Below are 22,464 nucleotides of genomic sequence, written 5' to 3' on the forward strand. Positions count from 1 at the left end.
CAGCAAGCCTGCCAACATGTGACGTCTTCTCCCCCACAGACCTGCCAAGTTTCATCAGCAATTTGTTTTCATTTCAGATCTCCTGCATCGATAGTTCTTTGTGTTTTGTTATACTAAGATTTTATGGGGGGAAAAAAAGTGGGAGTTGAAAGTAAAAGCAACATGCTACAGGAAGGTAGTCAGTCTTGTAATCTGCAACAGTCACGAAAAGGGAAAAACCATACTCTGAGGAAATGCTGTTAAGATTGTATCTTTTACTTTTTCTTTATTTTTGATTTTAGACTGGGATGAAAAAAGGACTGTTATTAAACTCAGGACTGAAAGAATTGCTGCACTTCTAACAAGTTACTGGGCTCACTGCAAGGGGTGTTTATATAGTTGTTTTGTGACAATGGGAGGAGAGAGATAAGACACCACAACCCCAGACCGACAGTGTATATTCAGAGAGATTTGTCCAGCAACAGGTAGCTGATTGGTTTGTGCAATTGTGATCAATTTAGATACTGGAAGTAGTCAACCTGACAACAGCTCTCTGATTAGTTCTTGGATAGGTGAACAGCTTAGGTACTTACAACAGAAGGACAGGTGCCTCTGGACTACTAAAAAAAGGAGCAGGTTGTGTGGCTCTACCTCTCTGCAGTTCAAGTAACTGATGCCTGAAGGCCAGTCATTTTCTCCCACCAGTTGCTGTAGGCAGTTGCCTTCAAGCAGTAACTAGGAGATTTTATAATTAGTGGACCAATCACCTTGTGCCTCTTGCAAAGACATAAAGAAACCTGGAGGAGGAGAGCAGACAGCAGTAAGCCTTAAAAAGCAAAGTGAACATTGCGTCAATCCTGCACACTGGAACTCGAACTATATTTCCCCAGTGCCTTTTCCCTCCACCTATAACACCAAGTATTTTTTTTTTGGGATGTCTGTGTGTGACGAGAGTAGGGGAGAAAAAAAAAGTCTTACAGTCTTCAAAGTGGAGAAGTCCACAAGCCAAGATGATACATCTTCCTCAACCGTCTGGGATATTAGAAAGGCACTATCAGGAGACCTGGCAGTAATTTTCAACTCCTCGCTGCTCACAGGTAAGGTGCAAAAGAACTGGAGGGCTGCTAATGTCTCATTATTTAAACAGGGAGGAAGGGACAAACCACAAAAATCACAGGCCAGTCAGTATAACCTTACTGACATAACCAGAAAGAATTCTGAGGGACAGAATATCTCTGCGCGTGGAGAGACATGGATTAAATCAGGGATAGTATACATAAATTTGATAAACAAAGGTTGTGTTTGACATTTCAGAAGAGATAACCAGGAGTTTTGAGGAGGCTAATTCATTTAACGTAGTCTATATGGAAGTAAATAGAGGAGGATACGGATAGACTAGTCAGTTGTGCAGAGTAGTGGCAAATGGAATTCAACCTTGAGAGGTTATGCACTTGGAGAGTCACAAGGCAAGGAATTATATGATGAAGGTAGCACCCTAGAAAATAACTGAAGATCAGATGGACTTTGATGTGCATGTCAACAGATCCTTGAAGGCAGCAGGGCAGTAAGAGAAGGTGGTTAAGGCGACATATGGGATACTTGTACTCTGCGCCTTGGCTAATAAAAGGCAAGAACAAGGTTATGTTGGAGCTGTATAAAACACTAGTTCGGCCATGACTGGACGATGGCGTGCAGTCTGATCACCAAACTGTAGGAAGGATATGATTACAGTAGAGATGGTGTGGAGGAGATTCACCAGGATGCTGCCTGGGGTGGGGGGTTCTGAGCGATGGGCTGCTTTCTTTGGGACAGCAAAAGTGTTGCGTGAGACATGGTAAGAAGATTTCTAAGGGCATAGACAGAGTAGATAGGAAGGCACTTTTTCTTTTAGTAGAGGTATCAGTAACCAGGAGGCATAGATTTAAAAGGTAAAAGGTAAAAGGTTGAAGGCGAAGAGGGGAATTGAGGAGGCTGGTGGGTAACTGGAACTCACTGCCTGGACAGGATAAAGGGGCCTGGGACCAGAAGAAACAGCAAAGACCAACGAATTCTCTTCATAGCCCTTCTCAGGATGGTTATTGAATATCATGGCTGAAGTAGTAACAAAGCCAACAGAATTGGGCATTTAAGCAACAAAGATAGATTAAGACTACGAGTGTTATATATTGGAAAACAAGTGGATTAGAATGAAACTAAAGATATACACAAGATCTTCTAGGGATCCCAGAATGATCAAAATGGCCCATAAATACAGAACGATACGGAGACAGAAATAAACATATAAATACAATAAAATTAAAAAAAATTACAGAAGATACGGAGAAGAATGAAGGCATTAAATTCAAAGGGAATAATTTGCTATTTGAAAGGCAGGGGTAAAGTGGGGATTGCAACTGATGGATGGAGACGGCTGCTTCTGGTTCTCTATAGCCTTATTACTCAAGACAGCCAGGTGGCAGGACAGTTAATTATTTCTAGTGATGAACCTTGGGTAATGATGGTTTCCTGGACCTTGATTAATTGCCTTGGAAATGAATTTCTCAGCACTTTTTCCAAATTTGGCCATGCTTCCCCCCCCACCCCCTCCCCCCCACCTCCCCACAGTGCCTCTCCCTGTCGACTCTGCCAAATGATTATCTCTAGTAATTACAGAGATTGGCACTGAAAATAAAAGAAAAGGTTGCAACAGCTCAACTCATTATTCATAGGTCTGATGATTTTCTTACACTTTTCATGCTATAGACAGAAAATTACATTTTCTAAAAAAAGAGAAATGAAAAAGTGACAAAAGAAATGGGTGAAAGATAGGAGAGAAAGACTACTAGAAATGTCATTTTTAAACTCATTTCTTATTGAAGTTTGAAATTACAGTATGAGTTACTTAAAATGATATAATTGGCTTTTTAAAACCTGTGGTTGCTTTAGCATCATAATACAGAAACTGCAAGTTTTGTAAAACTAAATTACAACCAATTCACCCTTAACAATCACAGATAACACACTGTGCCACACTATATTCATAACCATACCAATAGCACCAACTGTTTAGGACACTTACTGGAATATTAGCAGTGGCTCCTGCCCCAAACCTGGCACCTGCATCAAACCCATCCTTCACGACCACAGTTGAAGATGGAGAGAAGACTTGTGGCACTGCATAGTACTGTATGGGCACGGCTGCCCCAGGTGGACCCATTTGCATTTGGCTTGTGCGTGGCACATAGAAGCCACCTGGATAACCAGGTGGAGCCTGGACAAATCTTGGCTGCTGGTGAAGCTGGGATGTAAACAAATTCAAGTGATCATTTCACAGTAAATCGATAAAGTTTACTGTATAATGTCGTCCAAGGCTATTTGAAATAAACAGCTGACGACGTTCCTGGAAACACAAAAGGTCCATCAAGACAAAGAGAAACAACAGGTTCAAGTTTCAGCTCTAACCATGTATTCTTGTGAAGGAACAACAGATGAAACTTTAACTTGTCTTTCTACTTTTTAAAATGCGGATGAATTTTTTCCAGCACTATTTATATTTTTACATTTCCAGCACGTGTTCTTCCCCTGCTCATTCCCCTAGAATTCTCAATTAGATCTTTAGTTCCTCCATACGTGGGAGACTCTGTTATCATGGTGATGCCACTGGCTCAGGCTAATGCTCTGGGACAGAGGTTCAAAATTCAGCATGAAAACTGGTAGAACTTAAAATCAACTGGCATAAAGATTGTCTCAGTAATAGAACCAGCTAGTTTCCTTGTGCCCATTAGAGAAGGGAATCTGCCAATCTTACTGGTCTGACCCCAACATGAATTCAGGCCTACTATTTTTAAAAAAGACCACCATGTAATTATAGATCGGTTAGCCCGACATTGGTAGCTGGGAAAATGATAAAAGATTGAGTGGCAGGATCAGACAGAGTGAGCACAGACAGGGACATTGTGCTTGACAAATCTACTGGAATTTCTCGAAGATGTAACTAATAGAGAAAAAATTCTGACAGGACTAGACAGGATGTTCCCTATGACCAGGGGGCCCAGAACCAGTGGTCATGGTCGCAGAATACAAAGTAGGCCAGGAAGGGGGAAGGGGGGGAAGGGGGACTCACCAGACAGTGGTGAGCCTGTGGAACTCACCAGACAGTGGTGAGCCTGTGGAACTCACCAGACAGTGGTGAGCCTGTGGAACTCTCAGGCACAGAAAGTGGTGGAGGCCAAAACATTGTATGTTTTCAAGAAGGAGTTAGATAAAGTTCTTCGGGGTAAAAGGGAATGGAGAGAAAGCAGGAACAGGGAAGTGAGTGGGATGATCAGCCATGATCACACTGAACAGCAGAACAGACTCAAAAAGGGCTGAATGGCCTACTCATGTGACAACAAGGTGTCGAGCTGGATGAACACAGCAGGCCAAGCAGAGGAGCACGAAAGCTGACGTTTCAGGTCTGGGCCCTTCAGAAAATTTTCTGAGGAAGGGCCCAGACCCAAAACGTCAGCTTTCCTGCTCGGCCTGCTGTGTTCATCCAGCTCTACACCTTGTTATCACAGATTCTCCAGCATCGGCAGTTCCTACTATCTCTGGCCTACTCATGGTTTTCTGTTTCTATGTGGTTGATTCTTAAGTGTCCGAGAAATTGGCAAACAAGCCTGTCAATTCAGGGATAACAAATGCTGCAGATTTAACATTTGATAACACAATAGTACCATCATCTTGAAAGCTCACCCATTCCAGGAAGCCCTCTAATAACAGAGTACAGTAAATTTAGATGAGACAATTGATTTCAGAGCTCTGAGGTGATATCCACTCGGGCTTCATTCTGGGGATAACATTTACTCATAGTAAAAGATAATATTAGATCTCACTTCCAGCTTCTTCTTATTTTGATAAAATGAGAGATTAAGTAAGTTAAACCATCTCTTCCCTGTCACGCTCATCAAAAGGTATTCTAATATCAAGATATTAAAATAACTAGCAACTCTCTTAATTAAAATATCAAATGATATTAACCAATTTTGTGCCAAAAGGTAATTCTGGAAAGGTTAATGGGTGAGGCAGGAAGTTGTGGAGATTGTTCTGACAAAGCAAAAGACATTTGGGCTCCAATCGAAGTATAGCAAACATTAAATTAATAACTTGTCAGAGCCTAAAGTCTGTAATGGTTATGGTCACCAGTAAATCTCAGGGTGAACTAATAATATTTTGAGGCAATTATTCAACTAAAGTATTTTGGTATGTGTGGTTGAACTATTTAGACCAAGCAAGAAAACCAAAGAAAACCTGTTTCCTGTAATATTCACATTTTATGTTAGGTTAGCCACAACAGAAGTTTCCAAATGAGGGGAAAGAAGCATGTTGTTACACTTGGCACTTTTAAGGATGGGAATCCTACCAGAGATTGAGAACTTTGGTCTTCTGTTCTTGCACAAATCCTCTCTGAACTGATCTTGCAGCTCTCTCATATATGGTGTTCATGAAGGAGAGTGGAGGGAGTGGAGTGTTGTGTTGTACAGGAGAAGGTGAGAAAAGGAATGCTGGAGTCTCCTGGGAGCAGGTGGGGAGGGAAAACATGATGCCTTAACGTGAATAACATCTTGCGTCTCTCTGCACTCCCCTTCAAAACCGGATTCCACTTTGCAGCATGAACAGCAGCAACCTGATTGTTCTGGAAGACTGCTGAGATTACTAAGCTGGATGAAAGCAGGAAGTGAGAACCCTCATTGTTTGCTTTACAAAAAAAGTGATTACAATCCTTACATTTTCTACCCAAAACGTGAAAATAATTAGTTCACCTCTCTGGGCCTGTGCAAGTTGTCCATACCACAAAGCCACAATTTTTCAAGTCAGTTGCTAGAACAGCCTAGAGTGTGTTCAGAATCAAATACTTTATCAAACCAAATTTCAGCCAAGTTTTAAATCACACATCAGAGAATCTCCTTCTGAGGCTCACTGTCTAGGACATGTGAAGTGCCCCGAGATGTTTCACAATGTTAAAAGTACAATATAAATGGAAGTTATCCTTTCCATGTTAATTCTGAATAATTGCGCCCAAAAAAATGCACACGATGGCAGATTTCCTACCTGTCAGTCTGACATACATATCCTCTCTCTGAACAGGAATGTGCTGATACTAAACAGCGATGGTCAGAACAATTTAACATATTTCAGCAGAGCTCCCTTCTTGCGAAGCAGAAAAACAGGAAACCATGGCAGTCTACAGCAGACAAAAGATTACATAAAGGCTTTCAAATGGCCATGGGGTGTTCACGTTAATAGTGTTCGCTCCTTTACTGCAACTATGTTGAAAGTACTACGCACATAAATTTCAATACGAGCACTTTGATAGCATTAGCGCCATGCTTCAATACAGCTTTGCAGTCTGAGCCTCACCTGGCCACAGATTTGCGATCACTTGCCTCAGGTCTGCCATGCCTTGCTGCCTGAGCTCAGCCATGCCTCGCCGCAGCAGCTCGGTCATGCCTTGCCACAGCTCTGGCAGATCTCTAGCGCGCCTTGCTGCCACATCTTACTACAGTTCTGCTGTGGCTCTGCCACCTGACTTTTGCTACAGCTCTGCCGTGCCATGCCACAGTTGTGCTGCATGAGCTCTGGCACACCTTGATGCAGCCATACCACCTGGGCTCTGCCACTGTTCCAGTTCTTCCTCCTGATCTTTGCCATAGCTCTAACTCGCTATGGCACAGTTCTCCTGCACCTTGACATAGGTTGGCCACGCTGTGCAACAGCTCTGCTGCATGAGAGCTGGCACAATCTTTCCTATCTGGCCACAGTGTTCAAAAATCCCAAACTTATTTAAGAGGGAGTTCAGTGTGTTTTAAATGACTCCTCTGAGGCCTGTGTTTCTTCAGCAAGTCACCCTTTATTTACACGTAGAAAGTCTTTGACACTGATTCAGCTTCCTCAGAGCCAGCTCACAGGGTAAACAGAACCTCTGACCCTCCTGTTCTTATCTGTCAGCCAGGGCTCCGATTGGACAGGGTTAACAGCTCCAATCGGGGGCCTCACATTGTGAGGTCAAGCTAGCTGATCTGGTTACAAATCACTACAATACTACTAGAACAAAATGATTTGTGACTGGTCTCTTTTCCAATTTGATAGGTTAGAAGGATGCGGTTGGCACATGGGATTACGATCAGTGTTTCTGTGGAAGATAAATGCCATTGGTTAGTTGGGCTCTTAGAATTACACAGAAATTATGCATTGCAGTCAAAGTTATTTTAAATTCACCTGACTTTGCAACAGCAGGCAAAGTCATCTCAGCGTGCTCATGGGAACAGACTGTATGAAAAAGGTAATGAACTCAGTGCTGTCATTAAAATGTAGTGAGAATAAGTGTATAGTGCCTTTGTAAAAGATATTTCTTTCTGCAGCAGATTCTTCCCATCATACACAATTTTAGCAGCACTAAGTCAACTATTTTTAATACTAATATCTACGATACATCTTGAACTTTTTTTGGGCTTTTTTGTATTTACCTTTCTGGAATGCTATTTTGTTTAATGCCTTCATACGTCGTGCACTGCTCTTACAGTAATTATGCCTTGCCGTGCTTCAAGTCAAACTTTTTTTTAAAAATTTCGCTGGCAAGAGTTGCTGACTGCCCTATTGCTTGCCCGTAGTTACACCTGGAGAAGGCAGTGATGAGCTGTCTTCATGAACTGCTGCAGGCTGAATACCGTAGGTTATCCTATAATGGAGTTATAGCAGGTTTTAATCCCTCTGATCTCTCCTGGCTAACTTTCCAGGTAGCTAAGTCAGAAGCAGTACCCTCTGAAATATCCGACTTTATGAGAGAGAGAGTTGGGTGCAGCACCTTTCACACAGTCCAGAGGCGCCGTTCTAGTCTATGCTTCAGCAACTACAATCTTCCTAATTGAAAAATCTAGGCCTAATACTTTAAATTGAACAGTCAAAAGGCTGGGCCACTGCAATTTCTTTTACAGCATTCATTCCATTAACAACCAAAAAAACCCCAAGACATGTTGTGCACTCATTCAACATGCATGTTGCTGAATTTTTCAGACAAGCCCCCAGAAGATGCCATGCACATCTCTTTAACAGGATTCTGAAGAATGCAAACATAGGACAATTTATAGTAATATAAAACTTTAATAGAGAGGCTATTGATTACTAGTCCATTTGAAAAGGGATCCTTCAACCAAAAAACATTTGAGAACCATTCAACCAACCACACCTATAGCAGCTATAGACTAATCAAGAACATCCCCGGCTTAGCTGAAACATACAAGTGACCGAGGCCATTCAGTTCATCTTTCCACAGAAAACCTATGATTTTGCTATCTGTACACGGCTGCCTCTTGAATGTCTCCTCAGTTTTTGCCAGTGTTCTTTTACGTAGATGTCATACCAGGTATTGAAAATTCTGTGGGAGTATACATCCTGATAACCACAGTCATGAAATTAGCTTATAACAGGTTGTACTTGCAGTTACCCTGCAACCGAGTTCTAACTACAGGCCCATCTTATTTGCCTCTTTCGAAGAATGGAAGGTCCAAGTTTTCCAATATACCCAGATAGCTCAGTTGTCAGACACTGGTCAACTAAAATTCAGCTTAATCTAACACCTGCCCCCATCAACACTGTTCCCACGCCTTCCCCCCCACCAATCCCGTTCAAGACAAACACCACACTTCGTGGCCTAACGCCAACAGGGGCAATAGTTCTTATTCTGTGTCGTTGTGAAAGTTTAACCATGTCTCATTTCCACAAACACCAAACACCATCAACTGGGGAAACTAACTTGCAGAAGAATGGATGGGGTTGCCAAATCAGGAATTGTACCCAATCTCTTTAATTGAGAGCATATGGGCAGAATAGCTGGCTTACAGGCCAACCAATGAAAAAAAAATCCGAAGGCGCGGGGGGGGAGGAGGAGAGAAACTTAATTGAGAGGTTTTATTCCACTTTAAGGAATACAAGCAGACATGGTTTCCTGAAGAAAGGCAAGCAAACGTCACCTCCACAGAAACTCTCTGACAACTGGATAACTCAAAGTCTAGGAATGGTAATGTACTTTGTTGGTGCAAAAATACCTAGGTGGATCAAGAGGGCCATGAAAAGACTTAACATCTATGCCAAAGATGGCTCGAACCTTTTCCACAAGAACCTTCCTAGCATACAGAGAACATAATGATAATGGGGGTAAGAACAGAATTAGTACCCTAACGCTGCTGGGAGAGAGATTCCCTGATGCAAGTCACCAAGGAGGCCATGTCACAGAATCCAACATTTGAGAATTAGTCCAATGCCATATTTTGACTGCATAAATGAACAAACTTAAACAACTTCAGTTTTGAACCCTGATAACAAGCACCCAAATCTAATGATCAGGGTGTTATCTTACTATAGTTTTTAAATTTAATATTCTTCTTGAAATAACTGTAAAATGGATCTGAATTTGACCTTCGCCAATGACAGCAGTTAGGTAATTCTGAAATCAGTCAAAACCTTTGAATCTTGTAAATGTACAGCATGTTTTGTACTCAGAACAGGTAAGGTTACATTTTACTTCAACCCATTAGTACACCAAAGGGTACTTCCTGAAAACAAGCTCAGCTGCCAGGAGCCTAAACATTTACTGTCTGGTATAACTGACCACAGACACCTCACCTGTGTTTCTGACAAGTTGGGCTGGAGGAAGGGAAACAGAGAGCAAGTGAGAGAATTAGGTCAGAGCCATAGAATATACATGCTGGGTTGCAAACTCTGTTCATTGTGGAATTTATTGAAGAGGATGGAGTGCTGGTGCAATTAGATTTAGGAAGCAGTCGGTGAGATTGTATCCCGGGTTCTCAGAAAACACGTGGATTGCCACGACTGCAACGAGGGAGGGACTGGGATATGGGTGTGCTTATAAAAGGTGAGGTACAAAGTATAGAAATGAGGGAAAGGAGGCAAGAGGGGGAAAAAAACAGGAGAAACAGCATGGTTATTCTTCAGGAATACGGAGGTAAAGAGTACTTAAGGAAGTATGGAGACTGAGGCAGCTCAAGAGAAGGATCCGAGAGAACTAGGGCATGAAATTCTATATATAATCACACACGCAGTTGCACGTATTGATGTTCATCATGTTCTACAGGTTTAATGGGAGTTGTGCTAATTACAAAACCATTACTATCATTTCCACAGACTAATGCCTCTCAATGTCATATTTTATTCAGTGGTAAAGCACCCTCTTCACCTCCAACATCACTTTTTTTTTTTGAGTAAAGTAAGGTTTCTAAACAGAGACAGAGCATGCGAGAGAAAAACAACATCACAATAGTCTTACTGGATCACAGCCTGGTCTCTCATTCGAGAGAGATGACCAGTGGTGGTTTAACTGGAGGGTCACCATGCCTCAGACAAGGGGAAGAGGTTGAGAAGGAGAGTCTTTCACGGTAACCCTTGGCTGGTGGGGGAACTGAACCCACGCGGTTACTGTCACTCTGCATCATAAACCAGCTGGCTGGGCTGACCAACTCCCATTCACTGCACTATTACTGAACGACAAATACCTTTGATGTTGTGATGCTTTTAAAGGCCACTGCAGAGTGCTTCATTCATCTAAGAGTTGATGCAAACTAGCTGACTCACCTCGGCATAAGATGGAGGAGCTTCGGTGTAAGGTGGTGCCTGAGCAGCTTGAGCGGTGGGCTGTTGTTTTGGCGGAGCCATTGTCGGCTGCTGTGTCGGATAACTTTGCTGCTGAGGATATGCTCCTAAAATGGTAAAATGATGAGGGAAGATTTACACACAAGACAGTCAGTTCAGAGCACCACGATTTTAGATTTAAATATCAATGTCTGTTCAATTGATTTGTTGTTGGCGTGGGGCAAAAACCTACATCTGGGGAATTAGGCTGTATACAGTAGAACACCTACGGCAGAATCTTATGTATATTTGCACCTTGGACATAGCCAGGGTATTTTGGAGCAATTTTGTGCTGCAGGGCTTAGCAAGAGAGTTTGTCATTCCTTATCAAATTCACCTTATTAACTACTTATCCTGCCATTACAGCATTCCTCTCATCCAATTTCATTCCCATCTTACCATGTGCCCAGGCAAGTGTTGGCAATCCAGCATAGTCTGTTATGTGATGGCACAGCAGCCGTAAAACCACGAAATAACAAGGTGTAGAGCTGGAGGAACACAGCAGGCCAAGCAGCATCAGAGGAGCAGGAAAAGATGTTTCAGGTCTGGACCCTTCTTCAGCAGCCGTAAAACCATACTGCTCAAGGCACACGGACACAGAAAAATCAGAAGCTGAAGGTAATCCCCACAATGCAAGCCAAATGCCGGTATCATGACCATTCCACAATGGTCTGCTGCACCCAGCAGTCATCTGCTGGAACAAGGATGACAATAAAGCCCTTCCTTGTTTGTAATACGCAACGCTGCCAAGCTCTGACAAGCAGAAAGAGAGTTTCTTTCTCCCCATTATCCTTATGTTCCTCCTTGGAAAGCTGCTCCCATTCTCCTAGTTCCTCAGCATCTGTCACATCACCTTGCTGCCTGCTCCAATTGTGCACAGCACATCAGGCCAGGATGATATTGCCCAGGCTACACTGGAGGGCCCTCCCAAAGCTCCTCTAGAGACTGGTGCAAACAGCAGAATCATATCTTCAGCAACCCCATGCTCTGCTCCATCCTGGTCAAAGCATGAGCAACATGAAACTTATGCTTTGCATCAGTCAGGGGGACTGCTCCAGGATGTACAAGTCAGGGCAGCTGCAAGGGTAGCAGGCACCTAAGTAATAAGAGGTAACACTGATCATAGATGACCTGGACATCAATGGAATGGAACCCCTTCCTGTTGATGAATTCCAAATATTGATATATGGCCCTCTCAGTGGCATGTGTGCGCAGTCAATGGCACCCTGCGCCTGACAAAGCCCAAATCAGACTGCCCAGGCTGCAGCACTGACTTTGTCATGGAGAAACGAAATGACTCTTGCATAAACGGCATTGATCACTGCCCTAATGCTGGTGTCAGTGCACAGTAAAGGCGCCAATTGTTACACCCTGTCGCACAGATGTTCAAAAGTGGTTAAATGCAAAAAAGGAAGTAAAACAAGGATCCAACCTTTCTGCTCAACATTGATTTTGTAATGTAGAAATTGATGGTAACAGTAATGTCACTGGATTAGCTAAATCAGAGGTCCAGTCTAATGCTCTGGGAATACCACTTCAAATTCCATCGAGGTATGCAGTGAAACTGAGGCTCAATTGAAAGCTAGTCTCAGTTTCATGGTGAACAATATTATCAATTTTCATAATAACCCAAATGGTTCATTAATTGCCTTCAGGAAGGTAAATCTGCTCTCTCTTTACCTAGTCTGGCCCATAAGTGATTCCAGACCCAGAACAATACAGTACAGTTGTCTTTTAACTGCCTGGTCAAATGGCCTAGCCAAAAAAAAAGGGCATTTAGGACTGGTCAACAAATGCTGGTCTTGCCAGTTACACCCATAACTCAAAAGAATTTTTAAAACGTATTCTAACCACTAAGCACCAACACCAGTAACTGCACTTTGGTTTGGGTTTCATGGTCAGTGGCTAAATGCCAACACTCACCACAGACCTTGAAAAAAGTCACCCATAAAAGATGAAGACATCACTTTGACATAGATTGGCCTTAGAAAATGCCAAGTCACACAATAGTAATGAGATTGTTACATCATCACACGTTACTATATTAGTCAGGAGAACAGAAACAGCATGTACTAGGAGAGAGATGTACTTATCTTACAGTACAATATGTATTATAGTGTAAATAAAAACAGTTTTGCAGATAACTGCCAGAGTCAGATTATAGTCACTGATTAGGTAAAGTAAACCTTTAGGCCAGGGTGCAAAACTGCAAGAGACATTCAAATTGGATCCAAAAAAGTGGAACCAAACTACAAGCCAAAGGGAATTTTGAGACATTTAGCAGCAGTGATGGTATCAAGCAGGTTAAGAAACCAATCACTGAGAATATTCTCAGACAGTAAAATCAGGAAACACAAAGAGAAAGAAAAATCTGTACACTTCTGCACTCCATGTTCACAGATAGTGAAATAATGTCATGTGTATGCTTCAGTCATCAAGTTAAAATATGTACTAAAAACTTTAAATCACAATGAGATTTGACATTATACGTATGTAAAATTAGTCTTCCAGGGTCAGTTAGACAATTTAGCAGTAATTGTGAACTTAATGAACTGGAAATCAAGTCCCAACTATTCCCAAAAGCAAAAAACGTTTAATCTTTTGGTAAACTACACGAAGTCTCCACGTTACCAGTCAGCTTGACCCAGATTAATAAAAAAACATAGACAAAGCTTCTGTACTTAACTACTTATTGCAAGTAAATATGTAGTAACCACAGGGGAAAAAAATAAAGCAACCAACACAGAACTCTACTAGTTTAAACTTTAAAGCATCCCACCTACCCACAGGCACATGCATGCATACGAAAATGCATTATAAGAAGTCTCCAACTTATTGGTTAGAAGCTACAGTTTACTGCAACTGGTGAGATAAAATAAACTGACTTTCTTCAGGAGAAAGTAAGACAGAGAGGCTGCCAACATTGTTCACCCCCATACAAGTTGCTCAGCTACTCAAAAGTTGTATAGAAGGGTCACCAGTCTGTAGACATGAATCGGAGACAAAGGACTGTAGATGTTGGAAGCCAGAGTCTGAGAGAGGCTGGAAAAACAAGGCAGGTCAGACAACACCTTACAAGCAGTTAAGTCAAAGATTTCAGGTCAAAACCCTTCATCAGACGAAGCATTTCGGCCCAAAACATCGACTTTCCTGCTCCTCTAAGGTGGTGTGACCTGCTGCTCTTTTCCAGCCTCAAACCTATAGATTCAAAACATGAACTCTATTTCTCTCCATAGATGCTCTCAGACCAGCTGCATTTTGCCAGCATTTTTTCAGTTTTTTGTTTCAGTTCTTCAGCACCCACAGCTCTTGATTTTAATTTTTCCGATCATATCGTTGCTGTTGGCCTTTGATTTATGACATCCACAACTGGTCACATCTTCAATCAGCAACCTGTTACCAGCCAAATCTCACTTTGTAGGCTGTGCCCTGGAGCCGAGCCATCTCCTGTTACAATGAGCTTCAGGTGACTTGCTTTCTCGCTCCTTCTTCAGTCCTTTTTTTCCCCCACGTTCCCCCGCCCACCACCAAACAGTCCTTTTCTCAGTTCAATTCACTATCAAAAACATAAAATAAAGTTGTACTATCTTTACGTTAGCACACTGTGAGAGCACCCTCATTCAATGAGATGCAATATTTCCCACAAACTTGAAGCAAAACTAATAGCCTAAAAAGGGAAATGCTCAATTTTATTCAAGTCAATTCTAAATAGAGATGGAGTCATGTTGTTGAGGCCACTTTTGCAGCACTGCGTACAATTCTAGCTTCCCTGCTATAGGAAGGATATTATTAAATTAGAAAGGGTGCACAAAAGATTTACCGCAGGATGTTACCGGGACTGGAAGGTTTCAGTTGTAGAGAGAAGCTGGAGAGGCTGGGACACTTTTCATTGGAGTGTAGGAGGTTGAGGGGAGGCCTTATAGAGGTTTATAAAAATCACAAAAGGGCATAGATAAGGTAAAAAGCAAAGATCTTTTCCGTAGCGTAGGGGAGTCCAAAATTAGAGGGCATAGTTTTGAGGTGAGAGGAGAAAGATTTAAAAAAGGGACCTACGAGGCAACTTTTTCAAGCAGAGGCGGTTTATATATGGAATGAACGGCCAGAGAAAGATATGTAATGCAGGTAGAGTTCCAACATTTCAAAGACATTTGGACAGGTACACCAATAGGAAATGTTGAGGGGGATATGGGCCAAACAAAGACGAATGAGACCAGTTTAGTTTGGGAAACCTGATCAACATGGACAAGTTGGACTGAAGGGTCTGTTTCCATCCTGTATGACTATGAAAGGAGAAGGTACCTTACAGAGGTGTGTAAGATTAGGAGGAACATGGAGAGGGTGAACAGAATGAAGCTGTTCCCCTTAGGTGAAGGGCCAGTAACAAAAGGGGTCATAATTTTAAGGAGAGAGGCAGGAGGTTGAGGAAACATTCTTTTTCCACCCAGAGGCTGGCAGGAATCTGGAATGCAGTACCTAGGAGGGCAGTGCAGGTGGGCAACCTCACAATCTTCAAAAACAAAAAAAAACAACAAACAGTGGATGAGCACTTTAAAATGTTATAGCATTCAAAGCTACAGGTCTAGTGCGGGATAATGGGACCAGATTAGATTCAGAGCCGCTTTGAGTCAGTGCAGTCTAAGTGGGCTGAAGGGCTGCTTCTGTACTGTACAATTCTATGATTTACCATCTGTATCTGCTGCAAACCTTGAGAAAATGCAGTGAATCACTGACAGCAACTTCTGCATTTTTATGTTTTACTCCGCATTTACAGAAGCCAGCGTTCCTATCAGTTTCAGTGATGGTAAAACTACCAGTAGTCACCATCATTACACCAGCAAAATTCTGGCTTTTTGAAAATCATGTTCTCTAGTCCAGAAATCTTTATGCGTGGAACAGATTCACTGTACCATTGCCCTCCAGTATTTGCCACTTGTCAAAACTAGGTAACTGTTTTGCTACGCACCACCTAGCAGCATTTAAACATTCCCTAAACACTGCTCTTTACAAGAATGTACATCAATCTTCTGCTTTTCAATGGATGGACAAACACTAATAGACTATCACAAAGTATGAATCACGTTTATCAGGTAAACTTACACAGAGTAAGACTGTCACATTTTAGTAGTTTTTTGTAAAATGCCAGATTTCTCATTAGTGCTTCCAAGCCATCTCAGAACACTGACATTTCAATAATAATAGGAAAAAATCTGTTCATGAATTCACATTCATCTTCCATGCAACTACCCAAAGGGTAGATATTCATTTAAAAAGCTCGGTCTGAAATTTAAACAGTCTTTTTTGGCTCAGCTCATATGCCAGTTACTTTCCATCACGTCTTCCACTGGGAGCAACCCTTCAGTAAACATGCCCTCTCCTACACAGTATGACTCTATTGTAATATTTATGCATTGCCTTCAAAATAATTAAAATGTCCCAAGAAAGTTTACAGGAGCACTACACAAACAAAACGTCACATGCTATTATGTCAGATGACTAAAAAAAGTTGGTCAGAGGTAGGTTTTAAGAAATGTCTCAAAAAAGGAGGAAAGCAAGGTAGATCAATTATAAATGGGAATGCACAAGAGGCCAGAATTACAGTAAAGCTGTCTGGGAAGGGTATGAGGCTGGAGGTTAGAGTTATGGAGTGCTGAAGCCACAGAGGGATTTGAAAACAAAGCTGAAAATTTTAAAATCAAGATGTTGCCTGACTGAGAGTCAAGGCAATTCAGTGAGGGCAGGGCTGATCACTGGAATGGGCCTCACTTTCAATTAAGACTAGAGCAGCAAAGTTTTGGATGAGCTCCAAAGTGTAGGAGACTAACCAGGACTGTGTTGGAAGAGTTGAGAGGGGTAACAAAAAGTATCAATAAAGGTTTCAACAGATGAGCTCTGACAAGGGTGAAGTCAAGCAATGTTACACTGGTGGAAATAGATGGTTTTAGAAATAGCATGGGCTCAGAAGTTCATCTTAAGATCAACATGACAAAGCGTTCACGTGAAAATCCACACTGTGCCTTTGGATTTTATCACTGAGGGGCAGTCTGGAGATGAGGAATAGGAGGGGAACAAGGATAGATCCTGGAGGGATTATCAGAGAGAATAAGAGGAGGAAGAGAGGAGATTGTTTGTGATTCTTTGGGTATGAGGAGATGAATAAGAACGGAACCAGGTGAGAGCAGTCTCCCTGCGCTCCCCCAGCTGGATGACAGTGGAGGGGGCCTGGAGGAGGATGGTGTGTTCACTGTGTCAAAGGCTGCAGACAGGTCAGAGAGACTCAGGAGGGAAGGTCTACCACCGTCAGTCACGTAGTACCAACTGAACCAACAGCCACTTAAAAAGTTTCTTTATATCTTTGTACAATACAAATCACCAACACTAGAAACAAGTTATAAAAATACCAAAACTGTTTTCAGAAATCATCTCACCACAGTGCTGTGGGAAATATGAAACCAGTTAAGAGGTAAACCAGGTTCAATTTTATTGAAAATTGTTTTTATGCCAGAATACTTAAATTTTCTTCAAATTTATTGCTTTTTTAAATTGTAAACTTGATGACATCGCTTTTGGCATTACTGGAAATAAAACATATTATTTTGCTTATTTCAAAAGAAACTTTGCTTTTCTTGCTGACAATTTAACATTACAAGCATTCTCCTCTGCTGTCCTTGGTGTTTACCTGGATTCCTGAGATCCTGCAAGTGTGACCTTAACATCAGAAAGTAAATTACAAGCTGTGGCCACTAGATGGAGGCTGTATACTCTCTGACTAAAGTAAAACACAGCCTGAGAGATGGTAGGATACTGTGTGTTTTTTCCCTGCTGTGTTTTCAATGTTTAAAAATCAAGAAGCATCTTCTAATGCAACTCATTATTTTGGAGGGGCTCAACATTGCAAACTCTTCACTCCCTTAGGATTGTAAATCTTGGAAGTGTTACGGCACAAGACTTGTTCCAAATTGTGAATTTGCAGAGAGATGTTGCTACAGTACAGAATGGTGGCCGCCTTTCACTTTTGGGAAATGGGTAGTCTCCAGCCATCTGGATGGCACAGCCAAGATCAGGAATTCAATGGCTAAACAACTACAGATGCAAACATGCATCTCACTGCTCAGTGACTCGCTGTACCAAAAGTAGAGGCTTGAATAAAAGTAGCTAAGATATTCAGCAAATCAGGGAAAAAACGTTTACAAGTCCCCAGAAGCTAACTGTTGAACACAATGAGGGAAGTTGCCAAGATACCCATCCACTAAAAGCAGGACAAATCCAATTCAGCCAATTAGAACTTTATTAGCCAACTCCAGATAATTAAAGTCACGGATGGAGCACTGTCATGCAGCACTCATCAATGACCAGCTCATTGATGCTCAGTTTGTGTGCCAACAGGGCCACTCAATTCCAGACCTCATTACAATCTTGGCACAAAATCAGAATCCTAGGTGTGAGGTGAAAAGGATTGTCCTGGATATTAACACAGCATGTGGCTGAACATGGGACCAACCAGCCCAATGGGAATCAGGAGAACATTAGCTAACTGAACTCATACCTAGCACAAAAGGAAGATGATTGTGGTTACTGGAAAACAAATCATCTGGGCCCAGGGGCAACACTGCAGCCAAGACTCAGTGGCCCAGTAGATTCAAATATCTTCAGCAATACACTTTTAAAGAAGGGTTACTGAATCCAAAATATTAACTGTTTTCTGTCCACAGATGAAGCCAGAACTTCGGAGTTTTTCCCAGCAATTTCTGTTTATATTTAAGCAATTGTGTTCCCATTAGTGGGAAGGGCAAGGCTGGTAGAAGTAGGGAAAATGGGATGACTGAAGATCTTCAAGCTCTAGCCAAGGAAATGAAGGAAGCATGTGTCACGTATAGATAACTGGGATCAAGTGAACCCCTTGAGGAGTATAGTGGTTGTAGGAGTACATCTAAGGTGGAAATCAGGAGGGCAAAAAGGGGAAAGGAGATAGCTTTGGCAGATAAGATTAAGGAAAATTCAAAGAGATCCTACAAGTATATCAAGGGCGAAAAAGGGTAACTAGGAGGTAATAGGACCCCTTTAAGATCAACGAGGTCTTTTGCGTGTGAAATCACAGGAGATAGGAGAGATCCTAAACTATTATTTTGCATCAGTATTTAGCATGGAAGCTAAGGAACTCAGGGGGAAAAATATTGTTGTCTCAAACATCAGAGGATGGTCACCTCCAACAAGAGAGAATCTAATCATCCCCTTTGATGTTCATTGGCATTACTATTAATCAGCTCCAACAACATTCAAGACATTGCTTTGTCATGGATGGTGTCCAGTCAAGACTGAAGTGTGTATTACCACAACTTTTCTGAATGGGCAAAAGTGGAATAAAATATGGAAAAAATGTGAAGATTATCCACCTTGGTAGGAAATGTAGATTATTTCTTCAATGGCAAGAGTGTAAAGTATACAAAGTGACAATGTTTCCTTATCAAGAAGTCACTAAAATATAACAAAAGTTCAGTAAGCTATTAGGAAGCCTAATGGAGAATGTTAGACTTCATCGCAAGAAGATCTGTAATACAGAAGTAGTGAAATCTTGCTTAAATAGTGTTTGGTTCGACTGCACCGCGTGTGTGAAGGTTTGGTCTCATCTCAGGAAGGATATTAATGCCATACAGGGAGTGCAATGAAGGTTCACTAGACTTGTTCCTGTGATGGCAGGACTGTCATTTGAAGAGAGATTGGGTGAACCAGGCCTGCATTTTCTAAAGTTTCAAAGACAAAGGGGTTACCTGATTGAAACTTACAAAATACTTAAAAGGAATAGACTGGGTAGGTGAAGGCAAGATATTTCACCAGGTGGGTGAATCTAGAAACAGAGGGAACAACTTAAAAACTAAGGGGATGCCATTTCGGACCAATTAGAAGAATATAGTTTGCTCAGAGAGTTGTGAATTGTTGAAATTTTCTATCCCAGCGGGCTGTGGAAGCTCAGTCTTCAAGCATATTTAAATTCGAGGTTTGATAGATTTGTGTTTACCAGTGGCATAATGGGTTATGGAGATATTGGAGGTAAAAAGGCATTGAAGTGTTCAATCAGCCACTATCATATTAAATAACAGAACCAGGTCTGAAACCAGGGGGCACAGATTAAAAATAATGGGGATAACACTTAGGTCTGAGACGTGGAGAAATTTTATTATTCAGAGGGTTGTGAATCCTTGGAATTCTCTACCAATGGGAAGCTCAATCTTCAAATATGTTTAAAAGGCAGAGATTGATAGATTTCTGGGGATAAAGTGGGTAAAAAGGCATTAAAATGTTTGAGTGCATTGCATGATTGGGCAGGCTCAGTGAACTGAATGACCTACTCCTGTTCTTGTTCCTAAAAAGCAATTGAAGATGGGGAAATAAATGCCAAAGTTCACGTACCAAGGTTTAATAATCTTAAACATGAAACAATTGCTTGAGGAATCCAGGACAGACATGGAATCCAGCACAGCAGAATTGTGGTAGCAACATGAAATTCATAGATAATGGGAACTGCAGATGTTGGAGATTCCAAGATAATAAAATGTGAGGCTGGATGAACACAGCAGGCCAAGCAGCATCTCAGGAGCACAAAAGCTGACGTTTCGGGCCTAGACCCTTCATCAGAGAGGGGGATGGGGGGAGGGAACTGGAATAAATAGGGAGAGAGGGGGAGGCGGACCGAAGAAATTCATCTCAGGGACATTATCCAGAAACTTCTCAATTTCAACATGGAAAAACTCTCTAGTGGAATGAAGTGACAGTAGTCAAGACTTCACTTACAGATTTAGGGGATCATAAATCACATTATAGCGACAAATGCTTCTATTTTATACTCGTTTTAGATAACAGAATTGTTTTTCAGAAAAACATCAGCAGCAGGCGGAGCTGGCTATCCACAAGGGACACGCACTACTTAAGAATACCAGGCACTGAAATCTCATTATCACAAACAACAAATTTTATGACATTAATTAGCCTATTTTAAACCAGTTTAAGGTGTGGAGACATTTCGAGTCAGTGCAAGATGCGCTGAGCAAAACCGGCTCGTCAATCTGATATTTTATTAAGATCCCATTATCACTCAACAACTTGTATTTGTCAGTGTTTTGATGTGAGTCACAAGGTGCTTAAATGGAACATTGCGCCAAGTTTTGACACCGATCAAATGCTACAATGACTTTGATACATCACCAAACTTTGAATCTGTCCACCCCAGCGAGCATCTACATTGCCACCGGTGGCGTAGTTCATTGTTTGCTCAAAATCTACGCAGAGTTCAGAGCGGAAGAAAAGGTAAGGCTCCCAACGTCATGACCACGTCTCCAGTAACAACTGTGTGCGTGAGGACATTACATTAGCATAGCTGTAAGGGCCTAATCCTCGCAACAGAGGGAGGTATTGGAAAATAGGTCTACAACGGGCAGGAGGGGAAAACACACGAATTTCCCTCAGAGGGTTTGAAAAAAAACATGTACTAACATTCCTGTCAGCTGTTAGTAGTTTCAAAAATAAATTGAAAATAATTCGCAGTGTTTGTGTAAATCAGGGCTGGCCTCTTACTTCGATCAAGGATATTTGGCCAGGAGACAATCGAGACTGAAGTCGAGCCAATGGTCCTAATTTGATTGGGCGACCACACTCACCACTGTCCAAGAGCCGCACTTAGGCTGGGCTTCGCAAGGTGCAAACCACCAAAGCTTCCCTGGTTTTAATCCGGACAAAAGCCCAGACTTACCTTTTTTACTCATACTGAATGCAGCGTGCGCTATCGATTCTCGGTTTCTCCAAGCTCCGACTGATTTCGTTCAAGCGACTCACTTCCTTGTTCTGATTCTGTGGCAGCACCGCCCATCACTCCCTGGAAACGCACCAAGACTCTTAAAGGGAAATTGCATTTGTTCTATCATTCTATTTAACACGGGCACAATTAAAAGGAAAGATCTTTGAACAGTTCATTCAGGCCATCGATTGTTTTATTCAAGTTAGACTGATCGAAGGGGAAATTAGACGAAGGTTGTGGTTCTGATCATGGCAATAAAAACTAGTTTCGAGGAAGGGTCACTCGACCCAAAACGTTAACTCTGATTTCCCTACACAGATGCTGCCAGACCTGCTGAGCTTTTCCAGCAACTTGTGTTGTGGTTCTGTAAGAAAGCAAACGTGAATAGATAGCAGGAGAGAGTAATGCCAATCACAGTCTAATAGTTTATCAGTTATTGACCGTTACTGTTTAGCCTTAGCTGCCTTTCAGATGAGATGTGAAACTAAGTCTTCTCATTCTCATGAGGGCAGGAAATGACCTATTATCGCCAGACTATTAATCCAGAAACTCCGCTAATGTTGTGGGTTTGAATCCCACCGTGGTAGACAGTCGAATTTGAATTCAATTTTTTTAAAAAGCTGGAATTAAGGATCTACTGGTGTCCATGAAACCATTGTCATCTGTTGGGAAAAGCCCCAGCTGGTTCACTAATGTCCTTCAAAGGAAACTGCCATCCTCACCTGGTGTGGCCTACACGTGACTGTAGACCCACGGCAATGTGGTTGATTATAAATTGTCCTCTGAAATGTCATAGGAAGCCACTCAGTTGTATCAATCACGACAAAGTCTGAACAAAAAAAAAATCAAATTGGACAGACTACCTGGCATAGACAACAAAATCTCTGTCAACCCTGCAATGTCCTCTGGACTGAGTTCTCTTGATTACCTGTGTGTACTGTCAGTGCATACTATCTACAAGATGCGCTGCAGAAATTCACTAAGGGTCCTTAGACAGCACCATCCAAACTCATGCCCACTTCCACAAGTAGGACAAG

At 41.9% G+C, this 22,464-nt stretch overlaps 1 protein-coding gene across 1 annotated transcript; it reads right to left on the bottom strand.

Annotated features, from left to right (window-relative positions):
- Window positions 1–2,944: 2,944 nt before the first annotated feature.
- Window positions 2,945–21,516, bottom strand: LOC132209228 (DAZ-associated protein 2-like). The gene is made up of 3 exons (XM_059644343.1): window positions 21,383–21,516; window positions 10,585–10,709; window positions 2,945–3,256 (listed from the first exon to the last, which is right to left on the bottom strand). Exons 1-3 carry the CDS (start codon window positions 21,393–21,395, stop codon window positions 2,960–2,962), a joined length of 435 nt encoding a protein of 144 aa, XP_059500326.1. The 5' UTR covers window positions 21,396–21,516; the 3' UTR covers window positions 2,945–2,959.
- Between the last annotated feature and the right edge of the window lie 948 nt (window positions 21,517–22,464).

This window comes from Stegostoma tigrinum, unplaced genomic scaffold, assembly GCF_030684315.1.
Source record: "Stegostoma tigrinum isolate sSteTig4 unplaced genomic scaffold, sSteTig4.hap1 scaffold_727, whole genome shotgun sequence".
In the NCBI taxonomy this organism is placed as follows: domain Eukaryota; kingdom Metazoa; phylum Chordata; class Chondrichthyes; order Orectolobiformes; family Stegostomatidae; genus Stegostoma; species Stegostoma tigrinum.